Raw genomic sequence first — 27,870 nt, 5'->3', positions numbered from 1 at the left:
TGTATTAGGGGAGGAGAAGGAACCGTTCCTTCTGTGCCTGTCTGCGCTGGGGGCCGCGGGGGTGGGTGGCAAAAAGAATCAGATCAAGAGTGACCCCTGTCCATGAGTTGCCCTGTTTGGAAACCAGTGAGGAGGACAAGGATCGTGAAGAGAGGCTTCGTGGAGGTGGTGACACCAGAGCAGGGCTCTGAAGGGTGCATTGGAGTTTACTGGGATGATAATACTTAAAATCAAGACTATTCTTACACCACCAGTCTTAGAAGCAATACCGCAGGAAGGTGAAGGTGGCGGGGTGCTTCCCATTACCAAGAACCTCACTTCCCGTTGGCGGCCCGAGCACACGCCTTGGACCTAAACACCAGTCACCTCACTGCCCCACACTCTTCTCTTCACCCCACAAGAAGGTACAGAGGCCAAAAGGAGTGAGGTCATACAGCTTGCAGGGCGGCCAAGCCAGAGGTTAAATCCCATTTGTCAAACTCCAGGGTCCTCGCTCTAAATCACACTACAGACCCCAGCACGGGGAAGGGGGACTGCAGGAAGGTGGGCCAGGCCAGAGCAGGGGAAGTTGCTGGAGAAGCCCGTGGACAACCATGGCATGTCTGCTCTTCCCCTTCGAGGAGAGGGTGGACGGACCCAAGGGGAGAGCTGCCCCGGGCCATCCCCACCCACCGCCTGCCACAGTGCGGACCTCAGGCTATCTGCCGGTCCGTCTGAGAGGATGGCCGCCCAGACACAGCCTGTCCTCACGGCCCAGCCCCAGCCGAGCTCCACTGTGTCACCCTGTTATAGAGCTGGGCCACTGACAGGAGGAGGAACTCACCCAAAAGGACACAGTGACCCTCCTGAGCCTGCATCCTCGGGGACAAGGGTGTCTGGGGTCAGGAGGGACAGATCCATCCGTCTCTGCAGCCCTCCCCTCTGCTCAGGACAGACAAGAGAGGGGACCCGCCCGGGCCCTCAGGGACGTCGCAGGGCGGCATGGGGTTCCGAACACAACCAGGGCAGGTAGAGGAGGAAAACTGCGGCCGGCAGGAAGACCGGCAGAGGGGACCTGGTCCCTGGCGGGTGTGCAGAGGCTTCTGGCCAGCGGCCACAGGCCGGGGGTGAAGCCGGCTGGGCCAGGAGCGTCCCCTGCCCACCACCCCCCACCCCGCCACCTTCGCTGGAGGAGAGCTTTCTGCGCAGCCAAGCGGCCCCACCCGGTCTCAGCGGGACGGCTTTCCCAGCAGTTCCCACACGAGGACATCCTGTGGTCCGGGTGTGGGGAAGCCCTCGGCAGCTCACGTGTGCTGAGCCCACAGGACGGGGACAATGGGGCCCGCGGGCAGGGAGCCAGGCCAGAGGGGGCAGGGCCTCGGAGCCTCTCTGTGGGACGGGTGGTGCCCCCGCCATGCAGGGCCAGGGAGAGCTCGGGGAGGGGCTGCCCAGGCCCCTGACCTTCTCTGCGGGCCCACACCCAGAGCCCGGGACCACTCCGCTGAGGATTCGGAGCCCCTCTGACCCCACCCGTGGGGCTGCCGAGCCCTTCTTGGGGCACGCTCGGCCCTGCTGATCCCCAGAAGATGGTCCCGGGGCTGGAGCAGCTGAGGTCTGGGCTGGGGGACCCCAGGCTTCCCCACAGTGGCCCTGGAGCTCAGATCCAGCCCCCACCGCAGCCTCAGCTGAACGAGGCTATTTTTATAAAGTCCAAATCTGGCCCAACTGTTATTTGGGGAGACTTGCCATCCTCCATCTCCTGTGGGCAGGGAAGTCACTCAGGCGGGCTCTGCCCACAGGACGTGGTCGACGGAGGCCCAGGCAGCCGATGATGGGGAGGACCCAGGACAGCCCAGCCCCATCACCGTGCGAACTTCCTGCGGAGAGAATGGGAACCACTCCTCCCTCCCACCGCTCAGGACAGACACCCTGGGCTGGCCCCTCAGGCCTCAGCTAGATGGGTTCTTGGGCCTCCCTGGGAAAGGATGGGGCCGGGGGCAGCCTTGCTGGATGAAGTGGGGAGGGGAAAAGGCCAGAAGGAGACGGCCCCGAGGCAGAGCTGCTGTCTGGTTTCAGTCTGAGCTGGCTCTTCCTCTGTCCCCCGTCCCCACTCTGCCCCGACCCCATCCTGGAGCATCCTCGTGACCACTCCGACCACAGCCCTGGGATGCCTCCCCCTCCCACCCACCCCCACACTGAGCCCCAGAGAGACCATCCCGACGCCTCCGTCGCACAGGGACCTGCCTATCCCAAAGCCTTCTCTGGCCCCCCACCATCCCAGGACGAGAGCCAGATTCCTTATGCGACGTGACCTTGCCCTCTGCCCAGCCTTCCCTCCCTCCGCTCCCCCACAGTCCAGTCCCTGGAGCCTGAAGCCCGCTCCCCTTCCCCGACTGGCTGCCTTACAGAGACCCGTCTTCTGATTTGCTAATTCTCTCTTTGACTGGGTCTAATTGCTCCAGTGTTGAATTTCGGTGCCTACCTTCTCACTTCCAGAATTTTGAGCTAGTCTTGGAAGGAGCTCCCTGTTCCTTCTCACTGTCTTTTAAGTTCGACTCTTTCTGTGCCACCTTGGAAACGGAGTTCACGCAGCTTGGAGGCCCTAAAGGCAGACCTAGTGCCTGTACTTTGCTCAGGGATCAGTTTCCCCATTTTCCAACCTCGGCTGGCTGCCTCCTTGCAGGCTCTGCCCATTTTCTGTTTGACTCTGTCCTCGGCGGGCACTGCCATCTGTGTCCCACACAGGCCCCGGGTCACAGAGCCTTCCCCATGGAGCAGCTAGGTCTGCCTCTGGGGGGTCCTACATGTGGAAGGGCCTGGACCCCTCTGGCCCATGGACGTGTGCCCTCACAAACTGTCACTGGCCTGAGGGCACAGCCAGACATCAGGGAGCTTGCCCTGGGCTCTGAGGGGTGAACAGGTCACCCACGGGACACTGGAAGCCGAGGCTGCACTAGCTGATCCTCAGAGCCGGGGAACCCCGGAGCCTGGGTCCTGGACTGGCAGACGGTCCCATGCATCGGGGTGAGAGCTCTGTGGAGCTTCCTGGCGCCGCTCCCCCTGCTTTTGATGTGTATTTAAAATTCTTCATGGTAAAAATGTTTACACTAAAAACACCATCACAAGCTCCAGCAACAGATCCCGGCCGCCGGGTGCTCTGGCCCACTTGGCTTCCACACCAGCGCCCACCCTGTTTTTGGGTCCAGGTCTCTGCGTTGGCCCTGGGAATCCCCCTGCTCGCTTGGGCTTTCAGGCTCAGCTATGTAAGGTAAACATTTCCCCGGGTGTATTTCATCCAGCTCAGAGCGGGGGAAGGAGGGTGACTGGACATCCCACACCCCGAGCAAACGCCCACTCACCCTGCCGAGCCCCACTTGCATGTTCCCTCCTCTGGGAAGGCCTGCCCACCTGCCCCCAGGCAGAGCTAGCTGCCCCCTTGCTCTGTCCCCATCCCACCCCAGGCCCCAAGGTGCTCCCTATGCCTGGTGGCAACTGGACATGTTTTCTGTTCCCACTGGAAAGCAGGGACAGAGCCTGTGGCAGAGCCCAGCCCAGGGCCTGGCCAGCAGTGGCTGGGCAGCAGCTGCCCCTCAGGGGGTAGACTCTGCAGGCTCCTGGTTTCCCAGGGTGGCATGAGCTGTAATCATAGAGGCTGAGTTGCTGCTCCTCCCGGGACTCGGGGCCCGGCTCCCACCTGGCAGCCCTCTGCCCGGGGATTGCCAAAAGCAGGCTCTTCCCAAGCCGGCTCTCAAGATTGGGTCCCGGGGAAACAGCAGGGGCAGGCCCAGGCCTGACCCCCAGCTCTCCCCACCCCATCTCCGAGCACAGCAGCCCCCGGGGCCCACAGACAAGCAGCAGACTCTGCTCGCAGCCTCGCCCTTTGATCTGGGCGCCACCCGGTTCTGACCTTATCAGGGGCTCGGGGAAGAGACAGGTGCCCGGGGCCCAGGCCTGTTAGCTGATTGGCCTCGTTGCCCACTGAGTCACATCCTGGTCTAGCTTGCCTGGCTTCTAGGCTCCAGGGCCCACCCGGTAGCACCGGGGATCGGGTGTTAAGGCAAAGGTCATGGGGGTACAGGACTCTGAGAGACCACCGCCCAGAGAACAGGGATGACAGAAGCTCAGACGCTGGGGACAAGACCCGGACAAGCCAGCGGCCACCTGTGTGCCCTCCGCATGTGGAGAGTGTGGCACACACAGGGTCCCCATCCCAGGCCCGCACACCCTCGTGGCTCCCCTCGGTCTCTGCCCCTTTGTCGGGGACATAAAGCTGCAAAGAGAGCTTCTGGGAGGAGCAGCCAGAGACAAGGACGATGCTGGCTGTTTGTCCCCCTCCAGCCAGGTCCCCGGGGGCCAGCAGGGGCCGCCGTGACTTCCCTCTCTCAGTCAGGGAGCTGGCCGAGGACACATAGCAACAGGCCCTCCCCAGGAGGCTGTGCGGGCCTCAACCTCACCAGTGGGGCTTGAGTGCAGGGAGCCAGGGCAGACCTGGCTCCTGGTCGGTCGGCAAGGCCAAGGCCAGGAGGGGAGGAGACTCGGCCTGGTCCCCGGGACTCAGGGGCCACAAAGTGGGGCGGGGGGGATGGAAAGCTGGGCTGTCTCCTGCCTTCCCAGCCCCACCCCCCACTACATCCGGCCGAAACACTCCCTTCCAGGCTGCGTGGTGGTTACTGTGTGCTCAGAGCCTGGGAGGTGAGCCGCACCTGTCCTAGGGGTGGCTGACTGGCTCTGGCCCAGCTGGGAGGCCCGGCCAGAAGGAAGGGCCAGGGGACGGGTGTGGGCTCATGTTCTCAGCGTGGTGCTGGGGGCAGTGGTGGGGAATGGCTGCCCTTAGGGTGTCGGGCCCCAGAGCCTTGCCCCTGCCCCAGCTCACTCAGCTGTCTGTCGGGCTCAGCCCTGAAACCACCAGACCCTCCCTTTGTGCCCCAAGGACCCTACGTGGGAATGGGCCCAGGCTGCAGGCCCTGGCTGAGTGGTGATGCTCTGGGGGCTCATGGAGGCCATGGAGGCCTGGCACAGCCTTCCCTGGAATGCCACCAAGACAGGTCAGGCAGGTTCCTGGACAGGGCCGGCTCCCTCCACCCCGCCCTCCCTGGGGAGCCCGGGCCGGGCAAGGGGTTCACACTCTGGAATGCACACCACGGACTTCCTCCCACACATCTGACCACGACTCCAGGGCCAAAGGGAACCGGAGCCAAAGGAACTGAGCCCTCAGCCACACGGCCAGCTTGGGGCACTGGGTGGGTCAGGCAGGGGCAAAGGACACATGGAACTGGCCGCAAGGGGCAGATAGGCAGGGACAACGGCTCACGGCCTGCCACACTGCCCCAGCCCAGGGGGCGGAGGACATCAGGCCCAGAACTCACCCAGGAGCCAGGCTCTCAGGCCCCTGCCTGGGACCGGCCAAGGGGATTTCCTGCTTTTACAATCTGGGAGAGGATTCCCAGCCCAACGGGCGATGGAAGCAGTTGGGGGGGAGGGGTGTGCTGCGGAGACATGGTCACCAAGGTTTCCCTGACACCATCCTGCACAGCAACCTAATGAAGTCCCTCTAGTAGCCTCAGGGTGGGCCCTGGACCACCAACTCCAGAGGCCCCAGACCCCAAAGGAAGGGTCACCTCCCGGGCCCCGGACCTGGGCCACACCCTGTCTGTCCCCCACTGACCCCTCAGACTATTCTTTGTCTGTTTTACAAGAAAGAGGGAGAGGCTCGGGGAAGCTATCTTCTAGGAGCCTCAGCCGTGAGATGTGGACACGAAGCACACGTCCCTTCCCGAGAGTCAGAGAGATGCCAGCAGGGAAGGGTCCAGCAGGTGTGCCGGGCCTGGGGGGGGCGGCGGCGGGCCTCACCTGACTGCAGCAAGCCGGCGCCGCGGTCCTTGACCCCGAAGTGCTGCTGGATGTCCAGAAGGACGCCTGTGAGGGGAAGACAGAGGGTGCTTACGGGTCATGTCTGGTCTCCCCTCTCCCCCCGAGCCACACCCGGCCCTCTGTCCCCAACCCGGCTCCCACCTGCCGGCCTGGAACTCCCACCCGCCTGTGGCCCTGCCCTCAGGGGAGGCCACAAAGCCCCCAACAGTCACTAAGGAGGCCTTCCAGCTCAGGAGCAGGCAGAGGGGTCTCAGGCCGCGCTCACACCCACTCCCCTGCACGTGCACACACCCCCCGGGCTGTCCCCGGGGTGATCACCAGCACCCCCACTCTCCCGATACCAGAGCTGAGGTGCCAAGGGAAGCAGGCGGGGCTCCAGGCTTCCTGTGGGGAAGGGGACCCCTCTAGGCCTTGCTGGCCCTTCTCCCAAGTCCCAGCCATCTCTACTCTCCCATGAGGACTCAGCGTGTTGGGGGGCGAGCGGTGGAGCAGGGGCACAAGCAGGAGAGCTAATGTCAGCAGCAACCGTGGGCAGCCAGCCACGGCCGCGCGGGCCAGCCAGCTCCTACACCCTGCTCCCTCTCCCAGCGCTCCACCAGGCTCCTGAGCCAGGAGACCCCCAGCCCTGCTTCTCACAGAGGACCGTGGAGGGCTGGGCCCCCGCATATGTGCATGGAGAAGGGACGGGGAGAGAGGAGGAGAAGCCCCCCACGCTGAGGAGATGACAGCGCCTGCCTGCGGGGGACCCCTGGCCCTCGTCACGATGATAGTGAGGACGACGGAGCCCACCTCCGCACCATAACTGGTTTCCTAGTTCAGGCCCCACGCGACCCTACGAGCCCGGCCCACAAGGCCGGGACTCTCCCCCACCCCCAGACAGACAGGGACACCAAAGCAGGGGGAGCTCAGCCCCGCGCCCCAAGTCACACAGCAACGACGTGGGCAGAGCCGCAGCCCCGGACCTGCCGGAGGCACCCGTTGGCTGTCCCCCCAAGAGCCATTTCCTGGGATGCAGCCTGACAGCTGAGAAACACTGGCCACCTCCTTGTGAACGCCGAGTGGATTTGCCATAATTACCCGTAATGAAGAGGCTGTGTGAGGCCCAGTTAATGACTTAATAACCAAGGCGGGCTGTGGCCATGCCCCGAAGGCGGAGGCCGGGGGCCTGTCTGGGGCCTGCGGACGGTGGGGCTACCAAGGAGCCCCATCTCGGGGAACCACCTGCGCTCACCTCCCAGCCCCACAGACTGTTCGTGCCCACTCCCAAGCTGGGCCCTCCATTCCCCATCCTCTCTCAAGCTGCCAGCCTCTCCTGTGGCTCCCTAGTGCCTCAGACAAGGACCCTGGCCTTCACCAGGCCACAGGCTACAGGTTCAGCCCCCCCAACCCACACGCCAGCCCCCATGCCACGCTGCAGCCCCCAGGCTCTCCGAGGCCCCCTGACCGCCCACCCATCCCCATCTACTCTGGGGACTATGCTGTTCTGGCCACTCCTTCAAGACTAGTTCAAGCACCTCCTCCGTTGGGAAGTCTTCCCGGTTTCTCCCCTCCCGTCACTCTCAATAAGTCACGTGCCCCCATGCGCCCCTGCCCGTTCTTGCTTTAGCCCTCATCACACTTGGATTAGCGAGTTCTATGGGGAAGGCGCCTAGGGACATACGTGGTCTCTGGGTTCACCGCTGCTGGGAGCTAAGGGCCACCAGGTGTGGTCGCCACTAAGATCTGAGCACCGTAAGAGGCTCTGGACGTGCTCCTTCTAGCCCGCTGCTACCTAGGATTTTCAACCCCGTGCTGCACGTCATATTAGTCACCCGGCACGTCAGGGTCGGAGAGGAGATGGGAGACCAGGTCTGTTAGCAAACACCGAAGCGTGTCCTTCGGCCTCTGCATGTCCCTTGCTCTCATCGACCCCCGGCCCAGGGCGTGACACCCAGCCAACCCACACAGCCAGTTGTGGACAGAGACAGTGGGTGAGTGGACGCTCCATGCCCCCCTCCTGCAGGAACTGCTGCAGAGTGGTGGGAGGCGGGTGACAGGTCATCTGCAGCCCCCAGAGGAGACACGTCACAGGTTCCGTGTGCTTACGGACAGGTGCAGTGGGGGGGGGGTCCCATGAGGGTAGGCCTCTCCCTGGGCCCCTTCAAGACGAGGGCAGGGGGCCACCCTGGGGGAGGCAGACCATCGCAAGATGGTCTTCATGAAGATGGCATATGTCCCCAGCAAATCAAAACACTCCTGCATCTTCCCTGGGGCACGTCCTGCCTAGCCCCCTGACTAACCATGCCTCACCCCTGCAGCTCTTCAAGTCCCAGAGTTTGCCTCTGCCTCCAGGAAGCCTCCCCTGACCATCTCTGATGCACAGGGCTACTGAGAAGGGGGAAGGACACTTTTCCACATCTAGACGGACATCCTGGGAACTCCTGGACGGCCAGAGCCCAAGACAAAGGAGCGCAGCACCCCAGGGTCTGGGCTTGTGTCCACAGCCTGAGCTCCAGGAAGAACCTTTCCTGGGAACAGGGCTTCGTGGAAGCTGTAAGGGGCCATTTTCCCTCTTAGTGGCCAGGAAGGGGCTATGGCCACAGGCGGGTGAGATCCGCTGGCCGCTGGCTCGGGAAGCATGTGTCACAGCAGCCCGCCGGTTGTCTCGGATTTTCCTCTGGGCCCCAGCCTGGCTCAGGCCCACACACCCCTCCCTTCTTCCCACCACAGCCTTATTTTTAGCCTCTTTCCTGGAGGCTGAGGTTTGGTGGGGTCACAGGACGGGCCTCCCGCCCAGGAGCAGCCTCCTTGGCCCAGGCCAAGCCCCTGTACCAGCCTGGGGCATGCCAAGTGGGGCCCCCAGCCACCCCACAGCCACAGCTGCCAGTCCAGCCTCTCGACCCACAGTCAGGATCATCCCACAGGGCCTCTTCCCTGGCCCAAGGAAATGCGCTCACCCACTGACCCCCAGTTACACTCCTCCCAAGCACCTAGGGTCTCACCTCTCGTCCAAAGCCAACCGTCCCTCCTGCCCCCTGGGGATGCTGCCCTGGGGCACCCCTGGCCTGGGCCTCCCTTCTGCCTCCTGCACGGCAGCCCCAGTCTTGTCCTGGTGGTGGAAACGGTCCTGGCTTGCTCCCTCTGCCAGCCACTCCTCTCTCTCCCTCCTTCATAGCTGAGTTTGTACAAGAGTCCCCCCACCCCCAACTCAGTGTCCTCCTCTCCATGTCTCCCCCGAAACCAGCCTTCCTGGTGGCTTGGCCCCACCCTCCTCCCCATCCCCAGAGTGGCCCATGGCGCTCCCCAGCCCAGAGCCCCCTCACCCCTGCAGCCCCATGAGTGACCCCCAAGAGTCCCCCTTCTTCTGCACCTGGCCTCCTTCTGGGTCTCCAGCACCCCTCTGCGCCTGACCTCGCCTGCACTGTACATCTCCGCCTGAGTCCTGGGCTCAGGAGCAGACACTGAGGCCCGGCGGCCGCCAGCTCTGGCAAGAGCAGTCACCCACAAGTTCCTCTCCGTTCACTGGCCCAACCCCAACATCAGTAATGCTACCCACCACGGTGCTCCCTGGGTTAGCCGAGGGTGACGGCTGCCTCGTGCCACCACAGTGAAGCCCAGACTTCCAGCACGGGAGGCCCCATGGCCCAGGTCCGCACAACCAACAGTTTAGAGGGGAGAACCCGGGACTCACCAACCCGCTGCCAGGGAGACTGGAAGACACTGGCCAGGCCGGTCCAAGGCCCCTGTGAGATGCACGTCCCAGCCTTCAGGCTTCTGAGCCTTGACAACAGCTGGGCCCTCCTCCTGGGGTGGTGGGGGAGTCTGCTTCCACCCGTGTCCAGGGCCCAGACCCAAGGTCATGTCTCCCAATTACCCCCGACTCCCTCCTCTGATGCTCTTGTTGAAGAGTTGGCGTAGGAGCTGGTCACAGATATTCATGGTGTCACACCCCCCGCCACTGCTGGTGCCCAGGAGACCGCAGAGCAGCCAGGTCCGGATCCTGACCTGCTGCAATCACGGAGGCCTCCCCAAGACCAAGGTAGAAGAGGAAATCACACTGACCTCGGGAGCCCCCACCCCAGACCAGCCTCAGATGCAAGGCTGGACCACATGACCCTGAGGTCCCTTCCCGCCTTATCAGCCAGGGCTGGGCATGCCCCCAAACACAGATGCCCGCACCCTACACTCACCCTGCCTTTTTCAGAGCAGCAGACAACTTAGCCGAATTCGCAAGAGCACGGCCTCCAGAGCCCAACCATCTGGGTTAAACTTGGCTTCTCCACTTATGGAGCTGACTCTCATTGACTATTACATGGTGCATTATCACCCTTCCAAGGTGGCAGCGGCTGCGTCCTGCCTGTCCCAGAAGGTTCTGGGCCAAGGAAAATGGAACTTAAAGCAGCAGTATTATACTAGATACACAGAGAACGAAGTGTTGGAAGTCATGCAGCACATGGCCAAAAATGTAGTGAAAGTTAATGAAAACCTAACAAAATTCATTGCCATCAAGAATAAGTATGCAAGCGGCAAGCTCCTGAAGATCAGCACAATTCCTCAGGTGAGCTCAAAAGCTGTCCAAGAGCTTGCCTCCCCTCTGATGGGAGGGTCCTAGGCCGCTGTGGCCCTCAGGGAGGAGTGCTCTGTCTGTGCCCTTGGTGTCACTGATTTGGAACTCTTCACTTTGTATATAGTCCTCTGGTCTATTTCATGAAACCTTTCCTTAGACCTATTTTCTAAATGTATATTGAGGAAAAATAAAGCTATTAATTTAAAAAAAAAAAAGGCAAGTACTTAACCTCTCTGTGTCTGTATCCTCCTCTGTGATAGGTCTTAACTCTAAGATCTGAGTCACTGGTTGTGAGGCTTCTATGCATTAATCGGTACAAAGTGCTTAGAACATAGCCTGGCACACAACAGGTCATCAGTAAGTTACGAAATGTCCTCAGGGACGGGCGCCTCGGCCATGACCAAAGAGCAGGGCAAAGTCCCCCCTCACAGTTCTTTTCTCCAAAATGGGGCAGACGGCAGGAAAGACAGGGGCTGGGGCTGGGAAGGGATGGGCCACGCCTGCCACTGGCTGGTCCGTCTCAAAGGGACTGGGTCCCCTGTGGAGAGCTCAGAGCTAGCTGCTCTGGGAGGATCACTGCCACTCCAATGCTCAGCCAGAGCTCCCGCCCCAGTAATTACAGGAGCCCGAGGGCCTGGCTCTGCTGACCTGGCTCTGGACGGCTAGGGCTGTGAGCCACAGGCGGGCCCTGTGGGCACCGCCCCCTCACCGCCCCTAGCCCAAGGGGACCGGCCAAGGCTGTCCCTGAGCCGGACCCGCTTTCATGCACAGTCGCATCTATCCTGACTCCAAGGCTTCCGTGGGGCCACATCCTGCCCCCATCCCCTGGGGAGGAACTGAGGGACATCTGGAAGCATCTGGCCCGTGCTCTGAGCCTCTGACCGCCCCTCAGACAGCTCCCCAGGACCCCCCATCCTTGCCGCCTCCACACTTGTCATATACACACCCAGGTCCACTGACCTCTACCCCCACGTCACTGGATAGATCTGGGGCATTCTGTGGGAACAGCTTGGCAGTCCTCTCTACAGGGACCGTGAGGCCGAGGCCCCCAGCCCTTGGCTGACAAGGCAGGAAGAGACCTCAGGGTCAGCCCCGCGGAGAGGCCCCACCTCTGCCCTAGAAGACCCAGACCCCAAGTGTGTGGCCCTAAAGAGCCCTGCAGCTGCAGCAGCCCCTTCCTGCGGGTGCTAGGAAGGAGCACCCCCCCACCGCCCAGACCCCCATGTTCAGGGCCCTCCCCACTCCCACCGAATCTCCGTGCCCAGAGTGGGCAGGGACAGGCAGCCTGGCCTCTGTCCCGAGGTTCCAGTCTATCATTTGGGGCCAGCTTTCCTGGAACCAATTTGGCCTTAGTAATTTGGGGGCTCTGCACAGCCACTCCCTCTCTGACACACCCCCACCCCTGCCCCTGGCCCGGCTCAGGGACTCTCCCGAGACCACCAGGGCCATGCTTATCCTGACCCACAGACCCTGGATGAGGCCGGGGCGTAGGGGGGAGATAAAGCCTCAGTGGCTGAGACCCATGGCGGCTCCCACCTCTCAGACGCCAGATGGACATTCAGAAGGGAACGTGGGGCAGAGGCTGCCAGGCCAGGCGGGGGCCGGCCAGTGTCCCTCACCTCACCCAACGCCCCTCTCCACCTCCATACCAACTGCCCACATGATTGCTGGAAACAGTGAGCGACCCGGCAACGGCAGCGTCCCAGACACAGCCCATGCTCCTTGCTTCACGGGAGCCTGTTGGGCAAACCTGCACTGGACGGTGACAGGACCGTGATGAGTACACAGAGCTCGCCATTGGCAGGGCGCGGCCCCAGTCTGGTCCCCAGGGCAGCGGAGGGACCCCTGTGAGGGGACGCCCTCACAGCCTCCACGCTGCTCACTTCTTGCCCAACGTAGGTGCTCTGCCCCTCACCCAGCTACCCTCAGGGCTCCTGTCACCAGCCTCCCCGCTGCCAGGAGAGGGCCAGGCCCTCACTGTGTGGCCCAGGACCAGGCTGCAGAGGAGACCCGAGAATCACCTCCGGAACATACAGAAGCCATTCTGCCCCACATGGGGCAATGAGACCCCTCTGCCAGGGCTGGTGGGGGGGGAGATGGGTGCCCCCAGACCACGTCCCCCCATCCCTCCCATTCATGCAGGGCCCACAGCCTGCTGTATGCCCTGGTGGGAAGAGAAGCACCTCACTGGCCCCAGCACCAGGACCCGGGCCTCAGCAGAGTCATCCGAACCCACCAGGGCCCCCAGCCTAGAAGAACCCGCGGGGTTGAGGCGGGACTGGGTCTAACCACCCCTGGCACCTGGCCGCACCTCGTCCAGCCCCCCAGGCAGAAGACTGGGGTCGGCCCCTCAAAATGGGGCAGGTGTGCTGAAGGCTGTGGTTGGAAGCTGGGAAGCCTTCCGGAAGGAGGCCAAGGCACCACGGAGACCCCCCCCAGGGGAGACTGGGCTCAGCTGCTAGCAGCCACTGGGGAACTGGCCTGGTTGTCCTGGGGAAGGAGGGCACAGGCGGAGCTGGTGGAGGGACAGGGCAGGCAGCAGGGACCACGTGCCTCACACTACCCTGGAGAAAGACCCTAACCACAGAAAGGGTGGGACAGAACCATCAATGGTGCACTCAGGGCTCAGAGAGGGTCAGGCTCTGCCTTAGGTGACATAGCAGGTCTGACACAGCCAGGAACAGGAAGCTGGGCTGGGGGGACGGGGACAGTCAGGGCCACACAGGGAGCCTGAGGACCCAGCCAGGGCCCTTGTCACCTCCCTTGCTCTCATCCCCTCTGCCGCAGGGCTTCAGGCCCCCATACCCAGGCAGAAACCCAAGCCCCTTCCTATCCGGGGAAGAATGGGAGCCCCTCCTCTCTGACCGTAACCTGCAGCCCTGCCACTCCTCACAAAGCAGGAAACAGAGGCAGAGCTGGCCGGTAATACCCTGGGTCCCAGACCAAGTAGCGTGTTTCAAGGCATGTCCTCTGACAGGCCCAGAGCGCAGCCGGAAGGTGTGGAGACGGGCACTGGCAGTGAGTCATTTGGCCCTGGCGGTCCAGGCCGGCCCGGCCGCTCACCTGCCTGCTGGCCTGCCAGACAGGCCCTCTGGAATGTGGCCCTGGGACACCGCGCCCCGCAGAAGTTACCGCTGACGTGGCTGCGGCCGGGCCACCCAAGGGGATGAGGCCCCCTGAGGTGTGGACCATCTCTATCCACGAAGATAGCCACAGAGCGGGGACCCTGACCTGGCTTCCACCCAGCCAAGTGACCCTGGACAAGGCCCTGGGCCTCTGCCTCCCCATCTGTCAGCCCCGGACAGACTCAGCCAAGCTGACCATAGCCAGAAGCCCAGACTGGCAGTGCCCCCCACCCCATCCCACCCCCAGCTCAGGTGTCCTGCCAGGACCACGGGCCCTCCTGGGTTTGTGCTGGGGAGCAGTTGCTGTGGGCCACAGCCACAGCTTCTACGCCAGAAAAGGGCTCCCCCAGGGCAGGGCTCTGCCTCTCCTCCGCAGCCCCTACCCTGCCCCAGTTCCAGTGCCCCGTCCAGGCTGGATCAGAGGCAAAGAAAACCGGGTCTCAGGGAAGTTGGGGCAGGGCCTCTGCTCCCAACAGCCACTCTCCGGCAGTGCACAAGGCCTGCGCCAGTGCCTCTGGCTGGGCCTGTCTCCAGGAGCCCAGTGATGCCTCCTACACCCTTGGCTCTGCTTCCATTTCACAGATGGAAGAGGGGGAGCCCAGAGGCAGCCCTGGCACCAGGACACAGAGCTGGGGAGAGGGACCCCAAGACCCTCGCTAGACGGGCCTCTCTTCCTCCTGAGCTGCTAGCCATGACTGGACTCAGAGTGGAGAGCAGGGGCTGAAAGGTCCGTAGGGGCCCCGGGAGCAGAGCCATGTGCCCAAGGGGGCCTCACACTGCCTCTGTCAAATCGAGCCACAGTGCACCTGCTCGGAGGGCCCTTGCCCTGGCCGGAAGCAGGGGCCGTGCACCCCCACCGCCACCAAGAGGACGCTGCCCCGGGAGGGGGTGGGGTCCTGGTCCCGCTTGTCTCGCCCTGCGAGCTTTAACAGTTGCCTGTCCCCTCTGTGCACACAGCAGATGTACTGAAGCATCTAGAGGTGACTGATGGGCTACGTCGACTTTACTCAGCTGAAGCCACCCCAAAAGAAAGGCTAGGGCCAGGGCTGGGTGGGCCCTTCTCTCCTGCTTCTGAGGCCTGCTGCCCTCAGGGGGTTCTCATGGGGAGGAGGAGAGGCCATAATTAGCTGGGAATGCGGGGACAGAGCCAGATGCTGCCGCAGTTCCCAGGATGGAGACCGGCCTGCTGAAGAAGGGAGGGGTTCTCAGAGGGACCTGGAAGAGACTACACCACACAAACATGGGCAGGGCGCAGGGCCGGCCTGGCGGGTGCAGAGGCCCGGCGGGGACAGCACTGAAAGGGTGCAGCTCTCCTGGGGGTCTGCTTGGCCTAGGTGCTTAAGAACATCCTCCTGGACTCCCCCAACCCAGGAGGTGGAGAGGAGGATGCGGCAACCCGAAGGCTCAGGGGACACCCCCAAGGTCACCCAGCCAGGAAGCTGGAGAGCCTAACTCCAACTCTGGCATCGAAGATGGGGTCCGTGCCACCCACCGCAGTGACCCAGTCGCGTGGCCCCTGAAACGTGGCCAGACCCACCTGACGTGCGCTGCAACTGTAGGTCACGCGCCGGGTTCCAAACGTCAGTATGAGAAAAAGAACAAGCTGTCCCATGGATAGCTTTTATATGGATGACACGGTGACACTTTCAGATAAATCGGGTTGAATAAAATACATTAATTCACTTATTTCTTCTTACTTTTCTGATGTGGCTGCTAGGAACATTTAAATTATGTATGTGGCTTGCATGATATTTCTTCTGGACAGAGCTGGCCCCTACCATAAAGACAGAAAGGCGCAAGACAGCTTTAAAGAGAGAGACAGAAGCCCTCCGTTCTTTGACGAGGAGGCCAGGGCCATGTTGGGGAGGTTCTCGGGGCCAGGTGGGCCAAATGTCAAAGACCACCGAGCCATTCAGGGCTTGCCTCCCCTCTCGTGTCCCAGCTGGGGCAGCCAGCAACAGGTGGACTCGGGCCTACGATGAGCCCTCTCCTGCCCTCCCCCACCAAACACATCACACCGTGCCAGTTGTCATAGAGACAGGAATCTTCCTACAAACCAAACTCAGGGCAGGGGCGTTGGGGGAGTCTGCCATAAAGAGAGGGAGAGGGAGCCAGGCTTATCCGGAGAGGAAATCTGTGTATGTTGTTGGGTGTTGGGGGAGGAGCCGGCCGGGACAGGGAGGGACAGGCAGCCCAGGCCTGCTGTTTGCACAGGGTTTTCCGGGCCTTCCTCCCCACGGCCCCACGCCCCTCCTAGCTGCCATTCTCCATCCCCCCCTTACCCATTCACTCGAAATTTCCTATCTCGTGCTCCCATGCTGACTCTGGGACCCGAGGAGGGCTGGGCAGATAAGCTCCACAGCTCCCTGATCCCACCCCCTCCCCTCAGTCCCTGGCAGAGTCACTGTCCCTGAGAACACCAGGGAGGGGTGGTCTGGGGCAGGAAAAAAACAAGCAGTAAAGTGTCACAATGCCAGAAGCAGCTCCATTCAGCGTCCAGCGGGAACTGGGAAGTCTCCCACCAGGCCGAGGCTTACTAGGGGGCCGAGTGCCAGCCTCATCCGACCTCCCTGGCCATCTCGGAAATGGGGGGCACAGGGGCCTCAGTCTCATCTATATTCAGAAGTCCCCAGAGTTCTCTGACTTCTCCCCATTTTAGGGGGACACCTAAGCCCCCAGGTCCCAGGCAGCATGTCCGGAATATTCTTGCTGAGCAGACCAAAGAGCCTCCCGGGCATGGCCCAGCTCAGGATCTGATGCCACGGGCACCTGCTTCCAGCTCCCTGGAACGGGAGAGAACGGAGCGCCACGGGGTTCTGAGCGTGGGGGCTGGGGGAGGATCTCCCATCAGAGCTCTTCCCTTTAACTTGACACAAAACCCCACTCAACAGAGGAGACTGAGGCCAGGAGAAGGGAAGGGGACCCAGGGCCACACGGTTTACACCAGGACTCTCCTCTCTCCTCTCCCACAACCTACAAAGTTCTCTTTACAGTCTGTCCAAAATTCCTCCTCCTATCTCTCTCTCTCTTTTTTTTCTTTTGGTTGTTCCAGATTTTGCTAGGCTGTGCTTGGGCTGGTTCTGGGCCCAGGTGCCCTGTGTAGTCACCGCTCTTCTCCTGCAGGGAGCCCCCATGCCGGCTGGCCAGAGTGCTTTCCTCTCAAGGTTACACCATTCTCACCTAGAGGCAGGTCAGTCCACAGAAGGGCCCTACTTGCAGACCCCTGAGAACGGGGGAGGAGGAGTGAGCAGCCAGAACCCCAGAAGCCCGTCCATCCCCCCAGGGCCCGGGGATCAACCACCTCACCAACAGGAAACAGACCTAAACACTGAGACTGGTCCAAGGTCACACACCAAGCACCTGAGGGGCAAATCTGGGACTAGAAACCAGCAGGGTTATCGACCCCCACCCCATCCCCAAGGCGGGTTCCCAGAGACGCTCCCAAGGGACCTCTCTCCAGCCCCAGCGGCCTGTGCCCTACCCCAGGCCCCAAGCGCCACAGAGCAGGGGGAGGCGTCTTCAGGCCTGTAGCCAGGGCCAGCTGCAAACCGCATCCTGGGTCCCCAGGCGCCGCGGACCCGCCCCGCCCCTCCCTCCGCTCCCCGCAGCCCCGAGCCTTTGTCAGCCACGCGCTCACACACAGCTCCGCGCCGCCCGCGCGCACACACCCGGTCTCCCCTGGCGCACACCCGCAAGGGGCGCGCGCACTCGCCGCTCGCACGCAGGGGAGTGGAGGCGGCGGAGGAAGGAAGGAGCTGACCCGCTAGGGCCCGACAGACCGCCTGGGCTGGGGGAAGGGGAAGAGAAGCCGGGGAACCTGCGGCTGGGGCGGGAGGGGGCGCGGAGGCGAGAACACAGAGACACGCAGAGGAGACTCTCGGAGAAGAGGACAACGGATGGGACGTCAAGGGCTGGCGAGGACGCGCGGGCTACTCCGGGGATGGGGACTCCTTTGGCCCCTGGCGGGGCGGGGCGGGGCGGGGTGTGGGGAGCTAGGAGTCGGTCCGCGGACTGGACCTGTGATTGCCCCAGTTGTGCCAGAGCACTGAGCCCTCAGAAACCCCCACGTAAGGTTGGAATACAGGGACCCGGGGACCAAAGGCTTCCCGGGGTGCCTCCAGGCAGGGGTCCTGGTTCTCGGGCGGGGGAGGGGGTACCCGCTCACCTGCTACGGTGTACCTGTCCAGGTAGTTGAGCACGTTCCCCAGGCTGAGGATGGCGGCAGCTGCCCCCCGTCCGCGGCCCAGGCTGGCTGGTTTGGGCTGCTGAACGCCGGGGCCCTTGGCAGGGGCTGCGCAGCCGGGGGTGCCGGGGGTGCCGGGGGCGCCGGTGGGTCCGGACGGGGCCCGCCTCACGCTGCCCGACAGCGTCTGCACCTCGTCGTCGGCGGCCGCGACTCCAGCGGCGCCCACGCCCCGCGCCCCGCAGCAGCCGCCACCTCCAGCCCCTCGCGGCGCCCCCCGGCGCCGGCGCCGCCGCTCAGCGTCCGCCTCCTCCTCCTCCGCGCCGCCCGCCGCCGCCGAGGCGCATTCCAGGCACATCATGCCGGCCGCGGCGGCGGGGGGCGCGGGGGGCGCGGGGCCCAGCCCGGGGCCCCTCAGGGCGTGCGTGCGCCGCGGAGCCGCCGCTGCACCATCCCGGCCGGCCCGTCGGCTCCTGCGCTCCGGCCCCGCTGCGCGCGGCCAGCGTCCTCCGATGCGCCGCCGCCGCCGCCGCCGCCGCCGCCGGAGCGCTGACAGCTGCGGCCCGGCCCCGCCCACCGCGCGGCGCCCAATCGGCGCGCTGCTCGGCCCGGCCCCGCCCCGCACGTGCTGCCCCGGGCCGCCGACGGGGGCGCAGTGCGCCGCGCGGCCGCGGGGCCGGGGCGGGCCGGGGCTCGCCCACTCCCGTGCGCGGCGTCCGCGGAGAGGGGAGAGGGTCTCGCCCAGCCGCGCGGCCCCCCGACCTGATGGAGTCGGCCTGGGGAGAGCCCGGCCGCGTGCCCGGCGCGGGGTAGGCGGGGGCCTGGCCGGGCGCAGACAGCTGTTTGCCCACCGCCCCGGGGAAACCGCGCTCCAGCTCCTGACCTCTGCCTGGTCCCACTCCCGCGTGCGCGCCGGGACCCTCCCCGAGCCCCCCGCCCCCGAGAGGCAGCCCCTGGCAAAGGGAGCCGGGCTCCCACGGGGACTCCCCAAGCTTCGGACTCCCAGCTGCGCAGGGAAGGGACGAACCCTGGAAGGAAGACCCCGGGCAGGCCCGCAGATCTCTCTGGGTGCCCATCTCTCCCGCGGGTAGAGAGGAGGACAGGGTTCAGTCTGCAAGTCTGAGTGGTCGCCGCCCGCTGTGGAGGAGGCCGAGTCCTGCTCCCGGGGAGAGTGGTCGAGTCACTTCCGTGTTCAGGGCCACAACCCATCTCAGAGGAGCTGTGGTTCTGTGTTCCACCCCCAGACCCAGCCCCTCCATCTGTTTGAGGCTTTGGCTGAAGTTAAAATCCCATGCCAAGTGCTGAGGGCAGAATGTCAGCACCACACAGAGCCTGGAAACCCAGAAGTACCCCATGTTTCACAGACGGGTCCCTGCGTCCAGAGAGGACCCCATCATGGACATCCAGCTAGCTCGTGGCCCCGTCCGTGCTGACCCCACGCTCTGATACCACCCTCCTGGAATGGGAGCTCCGTCCCCACTGAGGTCTGTTCTGGATCCCATGTCCACAGGCAGGTGCAGGTCCCACGAAAGTGTTGGCCACGGTGAGTCACAGCATACCTAAGAGGTGAGGCAGCACGAGGTACCCTCTCCCTGCTGAGAACGGAGTTAACCCCAGGCTGGTGGTATTTCTTGGCGCCTTCGAGGTGTGTTCTAAATCCTGCAAAGTGACTAAAAATATGCTTTGGTGTGTTGGGTGTGGATGACTGTCATGGGAGGGCCAGGAAACAGACTCCATTCTGAAAGTTCCTTGCTGCCTCTTTCCAGCTTGAAGCCGGATAAGGGAAATTCTGCTGGTGCTCTGGGACGACCGGGGCTCAACAGGCCAGCACAGACCTAGGAGCTCCGTGGGGCTGGGGCTCAGTCCTGGCAGCGTCCCCTACTAACTGTGGGGGGTGCCAGCAAGGGGACAGCATCCAGCTGTGGGGCTGCACCCAGCTGTGAAGGAGACATAACCACAGCTCAAAGCACAACCCCAAGCCCCCTTCCCTTTCACCAAAAGTCCTCCTCCTTCCAGCCATAGCCTGCCCGGGGAGATGGTTTAAGCTCTTGACCAGAAAGAGGAGCACTTCCTTTCCAGGCCCCAGTAGGCCCAGAGCAGGGGAAGAGGTCAGAGTTTCGAGCCTTTCAAATTTGGGGCTCCTCTGAGCAGCTCTTCTTACTGTGTGGGGTTTCCTGAGGTTTTAACTCCAAGACACTCTCTAAAGCAAGTATCTGGGGGGATCCTGGGCCGCGGAGGGCAGGATGACAGGGAGGACAAGACTGGTTGGTGTGGCCCTGGGCAAGTCACCGCAGTCTCCTGAGAGCCTCCGGGAGTATCAGTGGACCATCAGTCAGGCGACTTGCAGGGCCCTTATCTCCAGTGCCAGTGAAGAGACTGAGGCCCAGGGAAGAGAAGGGATGTGTCCAAGGTCACACGCCTGGTGAGCAAAGGGACTTGCACTGAACCCAGGTGTGCCTGCCCCTGATGCAGTGCATCCTCTGCAGCCCCATGATGCTGCTCTGAGCTCCACCAGGCCCCTCCCCTGATCTCAGGGATGGCTAAAGGCCTTCCATGTTTGTGCATGATACCTGGGCCACACCAGGTTTCCTGACCGAGGAACTGGACTTTTCAGAGCCTTTAATGGAGGGCATACACTGTGAGTCTCCCAGAGGTAGGTGTAGGCTGCAGTGTCCCCAGGACCCACAGAGCATCCGGTATGGTGTCTCGAACTTTGCAGAGCATCCTCGGAAACAACAGCTTCCCCAAGGCTGATAACAGGGAGCTCGGTCCCCTCTGCCTACCCCCCAGGGCTCAGGCCTGTCTCTTCCCTTCTCAAACGGGCACCCTCGCCCTCAGCAGGCTCTCAGCAATCACCCACGTGCCCTGGACACCCCAACCTCCATTTCTAGATGTGGCCTCATCTTCACGCCCCCCCCACCACCCAGATCTCCCATAGCTTCCTGAACTCAGCACAATCAGAATTGAACTCACCATCGCTCCCTTAAGCCATGCCATCCTGGTATCACTTATCTCTTGCCAAATAGCACTGTCCTCCTCGTTGTCACTGCAGAGGGCACCTGGGGCCACGGGGGACTCCTTCTTCCTCAACAACCACATCTGGGGCCTGTCCACTTTTTGTCTTCCAAACCCCAGTGTCCCGTTGCTCACTGACCCAACTCAACATCTTACCTTTTTGCAACCCAAGACCATCTGCTCCAACACCCACCTCCAGTCTTTCCTCCTTACTTTTTGCCAATAACTTTCTAAATCACACACGGGACCTCATGACTGCCTTGCACACCACCTTTCCACGGCTCCCTATTGCCCATAGGGTAAAAACATCTAAGTTCCTTAACACAGTCTCCAAGACCCATCAGAACCCTTCATGACCCATGCCAATCTTCAGCCTCAGATCCTACTGGCCGGCTCTCAAACTTACCCCTGAACTCATGGATATCTCACTTTCCCAAGCCTAGAAGCTTACAGGAATTGGGGTGCGTGCACATAGTCTCTGGTCTCCCCTCAACGCAATGCCATTCAGGACCACGGAGAGCGTCACCTGGGAGCCCCCTCCCCCTGCCCTTAGTCGGGCTCTGCTTCCGGGGTCTACCCAGCTCACTCCTCTCCCTTTCCATCAAAAACCCAGCACAGATCAGGACTTCCTCCAGGAAGCCCTCCTTGACCCACCTGGAAAATGTCCTCCTCTGGGCTACTTGAGTAACCTGTGTATGCTTCCTTCCCTCCAAACACGTTGTGTTGATTATGTTTGTACAAAAGTCTACTCCCCGCCCCCAGCACACCTCCCCCCCCCCCAACCATGAGCCTCAGGGGCCTGTACCCCATCCGATTCCTCCCCACAGCCCAGTGCAGAGAAGGTGCTCGGAGCATGTTTGTTGATTGAATGAGTAAATGACATTTAGCAGGTGCGCAGGAAGGGTGTGTTGATTTGCATCGAGTTCCCTGTTGCTCTGAGTGACTCAGACACCACCAGATTCCTCTCCTGGCCCCTCTGGAAGAGGCATTTTCTCCCGGACGGACTCCACCCTCCATCAGCATCCATGTGCCATTTGCCTCCAACCTCTGATTACCTTTCCCACAGGTCAGCACCCAGCCCCGGGGAGATGGCAGCCCCTCTTGGCTCCCGCCGTTGCCGTGCAGGGGACTCGTCCAGGTTGCTCCATCCCCCAGCCTGGGCCTGCCTCGCGAGTTCTGCTCAGAATGCTCTGTCCCTGCCTCTCTCTCCTGCCCAGAACAGATGGCTGAGTCCCCACGAACACAGAAGTCCCTGTTCTGTCATTTGAACATTTTTAATGCTTTCTAAATGATCAAAGCTTCAGTCTTCTCTGATCGGGGACTCCGACTATCAGAAACAAAGGATCCTTGAAGGACTCTGAGCCCAGCTTCTTCCCGGTCCCGATCCCGCCAAGAGGCTGCATCTGAGAGGGGGCCCGTGGCCTGCCCAAGATGGTTATGATGGACCCCGTCTCTGCTTGTGTTTGTTTCCTTTCACTGTTGTTTTGTTTTGATATTCAGAGTCTCTCCCCCCTTCCCAGCAGCACCCTGGTTTCCTGGGCTTAACGGAGCTAAAAAATGCCCAAGGGTCCCACTGGACTCTCTTGCCCCAGGCTTTAAATCCTGAGTGGGGTGGCAAGAAAACGGAGAAGCTTGTCTGGCACTTTGGGGATGGTCCCCCAGAAGAGGGCTCCCCTGAACTCAGGGGTGGCTAAAGGCCTTCCACATTTGTGCATGATGCCCGGACCACACAAGGTTTCCTGACCGAGGGCCTGGACTTTTCAGAGCCTTTAACAGAGGGCGTACACTGAACCCGGCCTCCTGAATCTGGACCGTGTCCCTTAATTCTCTGAGCCCCAAATATGCTTCCAGCAAATCCCTCCCTTGCCCAGCATGACCACTCAGCTCCTTCTGCACACAGCCCCCCAGCCCCACCGGACAGAGTCGCACAGAGGGGACACACTTTCTTGTGTTACAGGGAAAGCTTGGCGCCAGCGGCACCCCCCTCTATGGCACCCCCCTGCCCGCCAGCTCTATGTCGAGAAGCCGCATTCAACCCAACCGTCCACATTCCCACTCAGACGGGGAGGAAAGTAGGGCACTCCAGGGGATGGGACAGAAACACCCATGTCCGGTGTCGCAGGGACACCATCTCGAGAGTTGGTGTGACCATCTCAAGGCCCGTGTCCCACCCTCCAGGCCTGAGGGCCGTGTGGAAGAAGAGTGGACCTACCGCCGAGCCTCCCCTGCTGGCCCACAGACGCAGAGAAGAGCACACGCACACACCTGCGTGCCGTGATGACACCTGGGAGCTGGAAAGCACATGTTGTCTGGCGCGAGCCGTGAACTCGCGGAGGGAGTGGGTCAAGCTTGAGGGCCTGGGCCTGCTGACCGTACACGCCCCAGGAATGAGGCTATCAAGAGTCTCCAGGCCTCCGGGATTACTCAGAATTGTCCTTTAGGCCAGACAGGTGTGATGGGTTGGCCACTCCTCCGCTCGGCTGAGCGGCTGGGCACCTGTGGCCCCGGGGCGGCAAGGCCTGAGTGACCGCCCGGTGAGACAGGAGTGTGGGAGTGTGAGCAGCTGGCCAGGACAGCCAGCAGAGCAGGCCCAGTCTCTCACCTCCCAGAGGCTGCCGGCCGAGGCCCCCACCCTGCCCCCAAACTTGAGATGAGAACACCGTAAACTCCAAGCTGGGCATTCTGTCCAGCTCAGTCCCAGCCAGCCCCACCCTGCCCAGCCCAGTGACCCAAACCCCGGGATGCACTGAGTCAGAGGAACCCCGGGTTCAGGACTCGAGTCCCAGCTCCCAGCCAGTCTCTCCTGCCCCCAAAGCAAACACAGCCCCACAGGACCACAGAAGACTTCTGCCTTCCCTGCCCCGCACCTCGGTCGGGCCCACCCTCTCCTGGGGGACTGCCCTTCCCCCACACCTTCTCCTGCTGTTGGCCAGCTCCCCCCAACCTGCGCAGAGGCTCTCAGGGGACAGAACCCCTTCCTCTGCCCACAGGGGTGGTGTGCCTCACCTGGCCTGGCGTTTCCCTGCCTGTGTCGGGCTGTGAGGTCCAGGGGCAGGGTCGGATCAGCATCTCCGCCCACCACCTGTTTCCGATCATCCTCCCCAGCCGCTGGACGCTGGGGTGGGGGAGGTAGGGTGACCATTCTGACTCTTGGGAGCCTCTCAGGGCTCCTTTCCAGGGGTGCAGGGTGGAAGGGTCAGGCCTCGGAGCAGGGCTTCCGCGGGCCTCGGCCTGGCCTGTAAGAATCGCACAATGGGGGCTGGAAAAGCCACACTCAACACCCCTCTTAACACACAGCTGGGAGTGTGAGGGACAGGAAGCGTCCCAGGTCATAGCCGGTGCTGCCCAGTGGGTCCTTGGCATCCTGCCCGCCCCCCAGACTGGGCGTCTCCTTCTCAGCAGAAACCGAGTCTGACCGGGGGCTCACACGTTTGGTCTTCATCTGTTTCCGCACAGAGCTCCTAAAACCCTTGGAATTTCCTCAATGCTGAGAGACCTAAAGGTGCCTTTTGTTTGTTAATGAGGGGGCATTTGGGCCCCACGTAAGGGGGGCTGGTGGCTGGGAGAACTCCCAGTCCCACCCCCTGACCTCTGGCGACAGACGGCGGATGGGCTGGAGGTTGAATCAATCACCAAAGCCAATGGGTTAATCAATGGTGTCTGAGTAATGAAGCGTTCACGAAAGCCAACAGCAACAGGGTGGGCGCGTGGGGATGCGGGTGGGTGGGCTCCTGGAGGGGGCGCCGCTGCTCTGCCCCTGCCCCACAGCGCGTCCTGGCCCTCGCTTCCGCCGGCCGCTCCTGAGTGGCGCCTTTTAGTATAAACTGGTGATCTGGGGAGGAAACGGGCTTCCTGGGCCCCGTGAGCCGCTCTAGCCGATTAACAGAACCTAAGGGGGGCTCGGGGGCCTTGGATTTTTGCCCCTGGCCACTCAGGGGTACAGCTGACGACGGGCACCTGTGCTTGGCCTGTCCAGTGGGCAGGGCTGGGGGAGCAGCTTTGTAGGACTGTGCCCTTCCCGGGCGGACTCTGACCCTCTCTCTGGGTACACAAGGTCAGAAACGAGTTGGGGGTAGGAGAAAACTGCTTGGAGATGTGGGAACCCCTGCATACAGTGTGACTGGGTGTAGGCTGTTCCTCACAAGTTCAGGGGCAGCCCATTTTGTGAACTCCAAGGGTGAAACTGTGGGTGAGGGCCTGCTCAGCCTCAGGGTAGCCACTCCTGAGGGTTAGGGCTGAGGACGGGGGACTGAGCCGGAGGGTCCAGCACCCAGAGCTCGCCCTCCAGCAGTAGGGGCAGGGAGGCGAGCACGGAGCCAGCAAGGGTCAGGAGGGGTGCATGAGTCTGGTGCCGGGAGGCAGGCCTCCGCTGGCCAGGCCCAGGGGAGGGGGAGAGATGCTCTTGCTCCTGGGGCAGGAAGAACACGCCTCTCCAGCGCGGCCGGCCTGGAAGCTGCTGGGCTCCTCCTGCGCCCAGCTGCTCCGAACCCAGCCGCAAGAACCCACAGAGCCAGCCCGGCCCACATGCTGTGCCCCAGGGACGGAGCAGCCTCCCCACCCCTGCCTGGTCCCAGGGCAGCTGAGTCCCTGCGGGGTCCAATGTGCCTCCCCTGGGGGCTTGAAGTCACAGCAGCACCAGAGTGGAAGACCCCTCCGAAACTCCCCTCCTTTCTGTTCAGAGGGTGATCCGGCAAAGGAGTGTGCCCTGTGCCCTCCTGACCTGAAGAGGGAGTGGTCCTGGCTGGGGAGCAGCCCTCCTCTTCCTCTCCTGCCCCCACTCCCAGCAGAGACACCCTGGAGGCTCTGAATAACTCGGTTGTTCAGATATCCGTGGGCTTTGTGCCCGCCACGCTTGAATCAGGGCCCAGGGAACCAGGCGCAGGGCCCCAGGCTGGAGCGGCCCAGGCCTCCTGCAGAGGGCACGGACAGCTCAATCCACAGCCCACAGGCTCGGCCAGCACCCCGGCCGGGTGTGAAGCTGTAGCAGGTGCGGCTCAGCCGGCGTCCTGGAGCCTGGGCCAGACGGGCACTGGGGCACTGAGGCTGCGGGGCCGGAGGGAGGGGTGCAGCAGGGGGAGTGGGGCATGGGGGCCTCAGAGGTCCTCGGCGACAGAACCTATGCCGGAAAGCAGGGCTTGGCTCTCGGCGTCCTTGCTGTCGGGGGTCCCTGTGGGAGGGAAGGGGAGGCAGAAGGTGCCTTGGGACCAGGCCAGGAAAACCCTCACTCCTGCTTTCAGAACGCGCTCCGGATGCGACTTCTTCTCCTTACCATCAAGGCCACCCCCAAGGTCCCAGCCCCACTGTTTCCCCTGATGACACAGAGTGTCCTGTGGCCCCCCTGTTTCCACGCTGACCTCCCCAGTCTGTTCTGCACACAGCAACCACAGTCGTGCTTTCACACTATAAATAAAACACCTCGGGGCCTGTCTACAGGAAACGACACAGGGGCTCCCTCTCAAAGTAAAAGCCATGGTCCCTACAAGGCCCCCAGCTGCCTGCTCTGGCCTCATCCCTACCATTGTCCCCTTGCTCCCACTCCAGCCACACTGGCGTCCCTGCCAGGCCTCAGACACATCAGCCACAGACTCACCTCAGGGCCTTTGCACTGGCTATTTGTCTGCCGGGAGCCCCTTCCCCCCAGAGAGCTGCATGGCTCCCTGCCTCCCCTCCTCCAAGCCTCTGCTCCCAGGTCACCTGTGCATCGAGGACCTTTAGGACAATCTTTCAAGAGCTGGAAGCCACGCCCACGTGTTCCCCCTCCTGCCCTGGTCTACTTTACGCTTCTCTGTACGTAGCACTGATCACCCTGAACGTACTCTGTCTTCTGCTCTTCCTATCTGTTTCTCGTCTGTCTTTCTGCCCTAGAGCACCCTGGGTGTTCACCCCCCGCATCTGGCACATAGCTGGGGGGACGAGGGGGTTAATGGCCACTTTTGAACAAACGGACAAATTAACAAGTGAGATTGCTCGGGGCGGCCTGCGCCGCTTGCTCCCGTGAGGCACAGCCCCGAGCCTGGCACGGGGGTGAGGGCTAGGGGTACCTGTGCCAGGCTGCCGGGCCCGGGCCTGGTCCGTCTCCAGCCGCAGTGCGGTCAGCAGGAAGCAGCCGCCCCCCAGGGCTATGACGAAGGCGCAGACCAGGAAGCTGTGCTGGAGGCTGAGGAAGGACTGCAGGTAGGAGTCACGCCGCGCGGCCCTCAGGGTGCCGGAGATCTGCAGAGACAGGCTGCGTCTGCCCGCCTGCCCGCCGGCCTGCAGCAGCTGTCCCCGCCCCCGCTGGGAACCCTCCCCTTACAAGTCCAGTGAGGTAAGGGCTGCCGGCGTCTCCCAGGACATGGCCCACTGTGATCTGAAGCGCCTCGGCTGTCCCCCGGCACCGGGGCACCACCACGGACTGCAAAACACAGGGGCGTCAGGGGAGCTCCCGAGGAGGGCAGCGCGCGTGCGCCCCTCCGTCCCGCCTCCTGCTCCCGCCTGGACCTCCTGGGAGCTGCGACAGGCTGGCCAAGCCAGTGGGACCACGGGGAGTCAGCGATGCCCCACTACCGGGACATCAGGCCCCTCCGAGGGCTGGGGATGCCATGGTCCGGGATGAGGCCCCACTCCTCGAGGGCTTGCTGCGGGGCTGGCAGGGACCAGGCCGAGCTGGGACTCAAGGGACGGGGCATCCCAGCTCAGGGCGAGGAGGCAGGAGTGCAGGCCCGCATGGGCACACATGGGTGCCCAGACAGGGCCCAGAGGGCTGGGCCCTTCTCCCAGGAAGTTCAAGCCACACTGGGCAGAGACCAAAGACAGCCCTGTTGGAGAGACCCCCACGCAACCCCTGGAAGAGGGTATGAATTCTGGAACAGAATGTCTGAGCTCCAATCCCAGACACCCCACTCACGAGCTGTGTGACCTCAGGGTCTGCATCCCCAAACAGGGGTACTCAGAGGACCTACTGGGGGGACAGGTTCATTACCATTCTTCCTGTGGACAGCAGACCGAAATAATGTCCCTGACCCCAGAACACTTCCAGACCCTTCTGCCTAGCCAGCCTTCCCCGTTCTGGCCCAGCCGGAGCATCCCTACTTGTCCTTCAGGACAGACTTTCCCAGATTTCGGGGGCCTGCCCTACAGCCCCTGTGTGTACCCTAACTGAACGCGCACCC

General features: G+C 62.7%; 2 protein-coding genes across 4 annotated transcripts in view; both read right to left on the bottom strand.

The window, feature by feature from the left end:
• The window catches only part of SPNS2 (sphingolipid transporter 2), a 29,245-nt gene extending 11,027 nt beyond the window's left edge, over positions 1-18,218 (bottom strand). For 2 of the 3 annotated variants that reach the window (XR_004380591.1, XR_004380592.1), the window contains exons 1-2: positions 17,687-18,175; positions 5,830-5,895 (exon numbers count right to left, since the gene is read on the bottom strand). Coding sequence is in view for 1 of the 3 variants with exons in the window: in XM_032840024.1 (XP_032695915.1) it covers positions 5,830-5,895; positions 17,687-18,065 (445 nt within the window). In the remaining 2 variants the exon portion in view is untranslated. Of the gene's footprint in view, positions 1-5,829; positions 5,896-17,686 lie in introns of all 3 variants that reach the window. The other variant, XM_032840024.1, reaches the window with a different exon arrangement.
• A 7,579-nt stretch (positions 18,219-25,797) lies between these two features.
• The window catches only part of SPNS3 (sphingolipid transporter 3 (putative)), a 32,789-nt gene continuing 30,716 nt past the window's right edge, over positions 25,798-27,870 (bottom strand). Inside the window, exons 10-12 of the mRNA XM_032840026.1 lie at positions 27,015-27,113; positions 26,761-26,932; positions 25,798-25,886 (exon numbers count right to left, since the gene is read on the bottom strand). Coding sequence (XP_032695917.1) covers positions 25,813-25,886; positions 26,761-26,932; positions 27,015-27,113 — 345 coding nt within the window. The 3' untranslated portion in view covers positions 25,798-25,812. The remainder of the gene's footprint in view (positions 25,887-26,760; positions 26,933-27,014; positions 27,114-27,870) is intronic.

The sequence above is a fragment of the Lontra canadensis genome, unplaced genomic scaffold, assembly GCF_010015895.1.
Source record: "Lontra canadensis isolate GAN:19392208 unplaced genomic scaffold, GSC_riverotter_1.0 scaffold110, whole genome shotgun sequence".
Lineage (NCBI taxonomy): Eukaryota > Metazoa > Chordata > Mammalia > Carnivora > Mustelidae > Lontra > Lontra canadensis.
The sequence above is the reverse complement of the archived record's forward strand: the minus strand, read 5'-3'. Positions and strand labels throughout refer to the sequence as shown.